General features: G+C 58.3%; 1 protein-coding gene across 2 annotated transcripts; it reads right to left on the reverse strand.

Moving 5' to 3' along the window:
- Positions 1–475: 475 nt before the first annotated feature.
- On the reverse strand, positions 476–6347 carry Iba57 (iron-sulfur cluster assembly factor IBA57). 2 transcript variants are annotated; one of them, XM_042669477.1, is made up of 3 exons: positions 5984–6347; positions 1839–2170; positions 476–1665 (listed from the first exon to the last, which is right to left on the reverse strand). In XM_042669477.1, exons 1-3 carry the CDS (start codon positions 6322–6324, stop codon positions 1274–1276), a joined length of 1065 nt encoding a protein of 354 aa, XP_042525411.1. In that variant the 5' UTR covers positions 6325–6347; the 3' UTR covers positions 476–1273. The 2 variants fall into 2 exon arrangements, with proteins under 2 accessions (XP_042525411.1, XP_042525412.1); XM_042669478.1 differs by lacking the exon at positions 5984–6347 and adding an exon at positions 5581–5649.
- Between the last annotated feature and the right edge of the window lie 281 nt (positions 6348–6628).

A 6628-nucleotide genomic window follows, 5' to 3' on the forward strand; every position in this document is an offset into this window, starting at 1 on the left:
CCTGGTCCTTGTACCCAGTTATGCAGTCCATGCCAGGCAGTGCCCTGCCTCCTGGTCCTCCTCTTCTTCTTGCTCCTGCAGCCCCTTCCCAGGCCACTGAAATCTGCACTTCTGTGCAGGGCACTGCGGCCGCCGGCCGAGACGGCCTCCAGGGCTAAGGCTGTCAGGGCCCCTGACCGGGCTCCAGCACAGCAATAGGCTCCCTCCCTGCTCCAGCCACTGGTGGTCTAGGCTTGGGGGCCCCGGGGCCTGGGACCTGCAAACCAAAGCTCAGAGCCACCGGCTGCCCAAGCCCTGAGAACCGAGCGTGCGCTGGCCACACCTGACCCTCCCCTGCTCACAACAGCACTGTGCACAGAGCTCTGCTGAGACACGCTGATTTCACTCTGTTTGCTGTTCTCCAGGGATGGCAACGGCACATGTCCAGTCTACCAACCTCCTCCTGCCTGAAATGAAACCAGAGTTCGGACGTGGCTGTTTGTAGGCCACACTTTAATGCACCCCTCCCTGACTGTGCAGCATGTTCACATTACAACAGGAAAAGGCTGCCAGTCCCAGTGGTGCCAGTCCCAGCAGCGCGCGCCTTACTGCTGCCAGGAGCTGCTCCCATACTGACACCACAGGGCAGTTTCTCAAACTAGAGAAAAACACCTCAAGTGGAAGCCCCTCCACCAGGACTTAAGCACCCTTCCTGCAGACTTCCAGAGGCAAAAGCAGGAGACATATGTGTTGTGGGTGCCTTTCTGGACCCCACAGTGTGCGTTAACTAGTCACAGAGATACCCTTAGAAAGTGCTGACTCAGATGTGCAGAATCGTCCCAATTCCATGCTGACTCGGGGTGCAGGCATCGCTTCCCAAGGGGCCCATGGCTCCAACCTCAGACAAACTCGCACCACGAAGCTTTTTCCAAAGCCTGTTGACACAGCAGACATTCAGGCTGCCCACCTCCAGCTGGGAACAAGGTGCTGCCCAAGCCGACACCAATGCCATGCTGTCTTTGACCTAAGGACGCATATGTGAACCCAACTGGGGTTGTCCGGCCCTTTCTTCTCCTGGCCTGAGGGGGTTCCTGCTGGCCCAGGCACAGGATGTTCCAGGAGAGGATGCCGCTCAAGTATGGGACCCTCCCCAAGAAGCATCAGTGGTGGCTGGGCATGACTGTGGCCCGGGGCACACAGGGACTTTCCAGCTGAGCGTTCAGGGGCACCATGCGAAGTGGGGCTCATACCTAGTGGAACACAGCAGACAGACTGTAACTGAGAGCAGGCAGGGCTACTTGGTGGCTGGAGGCCACCAGTCTGGCACTGAGGCAGTTACAGCCACCTGACAGTTCTCAGAGGTCTTCATGTGGAGAGGACCTTTGATGGTGTCCGACCGAAGCAGGGCCAGTCCCACACTCCCCTGGCCGGCTCTGAACTTGCCAGCTGTCTGTCCCGTTTCAGTCAGCACCACAGTGCCAAGGCCAATGCCACGCTCGGGGAGAGGGCCCTCGAGATGCACCGGGAAGAGGCGCTTTCGAATGACACCCATGTGGTGGGTGCGAGCGGTCAGCTCCTGGCCAATGTAGCATCCTTTGGTGAAGCTCACGCCGTTCATGAAGGCCAAGTTGGACTCCAAGGGTAGGGCCACTCCTGGAGGCAGGTCTCGAACCCCCTCAGGGATGCCTGTGGGGGTCAGATGCCAGAGAGACGAGTCCCAGTCCTGTCAGTCTTGTCCAAATGGGCAGGACAATCCCACCCAGCCTCTCTACCTGTCCTGCCCACTTGGGGGCCACACAGCTCTGTGGGCTCCCCTTCCCCGCCCCTCCTCTCCACCCATCCCGGCGAACCTCCCATACCTTGTTGGTATCGATGTATGTGATAATCCCGGAGGTCCCCAAGCCGGCCCCTGGGCACAAGAGTTACACCATGGTCTTGGGTGAGAAGCCGCCAGCCCATGCATGCCGTCCGGGGATCGCGGGCCAGGATGGCGGTGGCTTCCACCCTCTCCTGCAGAGGCACAGCTCTGGACAGATGGGGGGCGCTGGGCAGCACAGCCCACACGTGGAGCTCTGGACTCAGCTCCACCGTGACCTTCCGTCGGATCTTGTACAGTGCAAGGTGCTTCTGCAGGGCTCCCAGGACAGAGCTGTCGCACTCCAGGAAGAAGCCCGGTGCCCCCTCAGGAAGCCTGTCAGGAGAGAGGGAGGGGGTTAGGGAATGGGAAGGAGTCTCTGCCCACTGCCTACTCAACAATGGTGAAGACCAAAGCACGAAGAACAGTGCCCGGCTGCACCCAGCTGCACCACCAGTGAGCAGCATCACAGACAGACAAGTGTGTGCTTTGACCCGTGCCCCTGGAGGACCAAGGGCAGTGCTCACAGCCATGTGGGACCACCCCACCCCACTATGCCCACATGTGAGGAGCAGACAAGCAAGACCATCAGGCAGAGTCAGGACTCTGGCTACATAGAGCAATGCTGCCAACGCGTGTAGGGTTGGTGACAGACAAGTGCACTGCAGGCCAAAGAGGCCCAGTCTCGTCATTAAGCACGGACAAATACATGAGAAACAATGCAGACAGTCTTGCCCTTCGGCAAACACACTGTGGAGTTTCAGGGCTACATTTCCAAAATATCAACACACAGAGAGCCACATCCATGGATACACAGCACTGTCCCTGGGAAGCACAGGCAGACACAGAAAGGGATCGCCTTGTATAATTGCTGAGCCCAGCCCCTACAAATTCTGGTGTAGATCTAGCCTCCAACCACTTGGGCCTTGTGCTGGAGACTGCACTGGAAATGCACTACCAAACCACTGAGGAGCCAGCTGATTTACCAGTATGTTCCAGGGCTGCCAAAGGCCCAAGAGGAGATGGTTAGGCTCAGACCAAGGGCTTGCAACCATTCGTTTGGAAAAAGAGCTCCTGGGAAGGTGGCTGACTACTCTGAGGACTTGTCACAGCTTACGTCTCTGCCCATCTCTTGTTCCTTAGTGCATACCCAACCAGAAAATGAGACCCTAGCTCAAAAGTAACAAGCAAACTCTAGGCTAGAAGTCCGGCTCAGAGGTAAGAGTGACTCCTTTTAAACACAAGGTTCTGATTTCAAACCTCAACACTGATCAAAAGAAAAAGAAAAAAAAGAAAATTTCCTAAAAAATAACAGCCAACAATTTTTTTTTTTAATTCTAGAGCTTAGCTGGGCACTAGTGGCTCCTACCTGTAATCCTAGCTGAGATCTGAGGATCATAGTTCAAAGCCAGCCTGAGCAGGAAAGTCCCTGAGACTCTTATCTCCAATAAACTACCAGAAAATCGAAGTGGTGCTGTGGCTCAAGTGGTAGAACACTAGCCTTGAGCTGAAGAGCTGAGGGACAGCGCCCAGGCCCAGAGTTCAAGCCCCACAACTGACAAAAAAAATCTAGAGCTTTATCTGAGAAAAGATACTGATCCAGGAAGCAGAACAGGATACTGAGAGAAAGGAATGCCTCAAGGATAAGAAGTTGGAAGTATGAAAGTTTAAATAATCCACATTGTCTGGCATGGTAGTGTGCACCTGTAATCCCAGCTGAGACAAGGAGTGAAAGTTTGAGACTAGCTTGGACTTGTTAGCAAGACTACCAAAAACAAAGGAGGGAAAAAAAAAACACCTCCAAAGATAGAGAGATAGAGAGGGAGGCTGGGGGAGACAGAGACAAGCTCTGAGAAAGAGCAAGAAGGCAGAGGCATGCCCACGGAGAAGGGCACCACATCAGCCGGCACACTCCAGAGCTCCAGGAGCTCTGCCCTCTCCCCATCACAGCAGCCAGCGAGGGAAACAGCAGCCAAATGAGGAAGAGAGGGTAAGCTCAAAGACTCACCCCTAAGCATCCCGGGCAGCAATGCAGGAAAAGACAGGAAAGCTCAGTCTTAATCCCCTACAAACCACAGCGGAGCCGGGGCAGGGTAAAATGTGGGCAACACCAGCCAGCACCCAAAATCCCCAAGGAGGCTTAGACAGACCACCATCCCATTGCTGAGGAGTGAAAGGACCGTGAAATGAATTAGGATGGGAGAGGGAAGCTTTCATGAAAGATTATTCAACGGCCCCTGCTCAGGGGGTCGCTAGCATGTGGTCTGAGCTGAGCCTCAGGTCAGTGCTAAATGGCCACAGTGCCTCAGCACGCCAGACAGCAACTGACAGACCACGTGCTCAGGCTGTGGGAACTCACCGTCACCAAGCAGAGAATGCAGTTAAAAATCACCCATTACGCCGGGCGCTGGTGGCTCACGCCTATAATCCTAGCTACTCAGGAGGCTGAGATCTGAGGATCGCGGTTCAAAGCCAGCCCGGGCAGGAGAGACCGTGAGACTCCTATCTCCAATAAACCACCAGAAAACCGGAAGTGGCGCTGTAGCTCAAGTGGTAGAGCGCTCGCCTTGAGCTGAAGAGCTGAGGGACAGCGCCCAGGCCCAGAGTTCAAGCCCCACGACCGACAAAAAAAAAAAAAAAAAAAAAAAATCACCCATTACTAAAAACTGGTGACACACCCTGGGCCAGGTGGAAAGGTGTGAAAAGGAGAAAAAAAGCCCTAAAAAACAAAACTGAAGTCCTTTACTCCCAGCGAATAGGATGTCAAGGGGCCAAGGACTCGCGTGAAAAGAGATAAAAAGGCAATAGGAGATGTAAGAGAGGAATCTGAGGGCCCCACACAACATTATAAAGCAAGTATGTTAACAGCAGTGGGCAGAATAGATGCCAGAGGAGCTCCAACTTATGTTGCTGTTACATCCATGTAACTCACTGTACACTGAAAATAGCTGAATATGAAAATGAATATAACCTGATAAATATTCTAACCTAGCAACCCAATCCACCCTACAGTGTGCTGTTGTCCTTGTGGTCAACTGACCATCCGGGAACCGTTCCTTATTCTGAGCAGCACGGCCACAAGATGACATCTAAATTTAAAATTCAAGAATGGTGTCTACTGATGGCGTATCACGTCACTGTGTACGTCCAAGCATCCTGGGGCTTGAACTCAGGGGTTGACATGACAGTGGAACTCAGACTTTTTCACCACTTGAGCCACAGCTCCACTTCCAGCTCTGTGTGTTTAACTGGGGACCGTCTCACGGGCTTTTGCTGGGGCTTGTTTCAAACCCCAAATCCTCGGGTCTGTTTCCTGAGGAGCGAGGATCCCAAGTGTGAACTACCATCACCAGCTTGCTATCGCTTCTGAACAACTCCAAAGTAAAACAACAACAACAACAACATTGTAAGCCGGGGCCACACGTACTACACATTGCTGACATAAAAGATTTAAGATGAAGCCGGGCGCCGGAGGCTCACGCCTGTCACCCTGGCTACTCAGGAGGCTGAGGCCTGAGGATCGCGGTTCAAAGCCAGCCCGGGCAGGAGAGTCCGTGAGACTCATCTCCAATGAACCACCCCCAAACAAAGCTGGAAGTAGAGCTGCGGTTCAAGCCGTCAGAGTATGATCCTTGATTAAAAAGGCTCAGGGTCAGCGCCCAGCCACCAGGAGAGAGGGAGAGGGAGAGGGAGGGGAGGACGTCGGGTTCTGGCGCGTTCTGGCGGTCTGGATACAAGGGCCTTACTCCACGGCGCTGACGGCCGGGCGGACCCGGGGCGGGCGCATGCGCAGAGCAGCCCGGCTGGTCTAGTCCACGCGGACGCTCTCCGGGTCCAGAGTGCCCACGGGCCGAGACGCGGGAAGAGACGCGTTTCCGGGCCGAGGAGAGCCCCGCGGGGGCCCCGGGTTCCGGGGACGCTCCTCCGCCCGGATCCCCGGGAGGTGCGGGGGACGCGCGGCCGGGACGGGGGGCAAGGCCGGGCCTGGGCGGGCGGGCGGCGCGGGGCCGGCGCGGGGCCCCGGCGAGGGCAGGCGAACGCCGGACCCAGACCGAGGCCCGCCGCCCTCGGGCCACGCCCGCCCCCCGGGCTTCTAGAAGGCTCTGCCCCCGCGCCCCCCGCGCGCCTCCCCGCCCCGCCCGCGCTCACCCGTACAGGATGACGTCATAGAGGGTGCGGCCCTGCACGTTCAGGAAGTGGGCGTACGCCGCGCGCGCAGGGGGTGGGGCCGCGCCGGCGTCGGGGCTCGAAAGTGGCAGGTCATTGGTCACCAGCCCCAACAGGAAGGGCGCCGCGTCCGGGCCGCGCACGCGCAGCAGAGCGCGCTCATCCAGCAGGAAGCAGTTCCAGGAGGCGCCGTCCACGGGGTCGCTGCCCAGAGAGCCGGAGCCGAGAGTCAGGCGGCGCCTCGGAGCCTCGTGCAGCCGCCAGCGCCAGGCTGGGCTGCCGCGCCCCGGAAGCGCGCCGCGGAGCAGCGCTGCAGCCGCCATCTTGCTCTTGAGTGACAGGGCGGGCGCCACAGCGGCCCCTGGCGGCGGCCGCCAGGGCGGGGCGGGGCGCGTGCGCGGGCGGGGCGGGGCGCGTGCGCGGGCGGGGCGGGGCGCGTGCGCGGGCGGGGCGGGGCGCGTGCGCGGGCGGGGCGGGGCGGGGCTTCCGCCCGCGAGGCCCCGCCCCTCGCCTGCCGAGTCCGAGCTCCCGGAGGAACCGTTAGAGCCGCGGGCGCGGCGGGCGGGGCGGTGCCGGGCCGCGCCTCGCGCGTCCCCGCGTGCCAGCGCGGGCTGCACCCTGCGCCGG

The sequence above is a fragment of the Dipodomys spectabilis genome, unplaced genomic scaffold (genome assembly GCF_019054845.1).
Source record: "Dipodomys spectabilis isolate Male_0828 unplaced genomic scaffold, ASM1905484v1 ptg000496l, whole genome shotgun sequence".
Classification (NCBI taxonomy): domain Eukaryota; kingdom Metazoa; phylum Chordata; class Mammalia; order Rodentia; family Heteromyidae; genus Dipodomys; species Dipodomys spectabilis.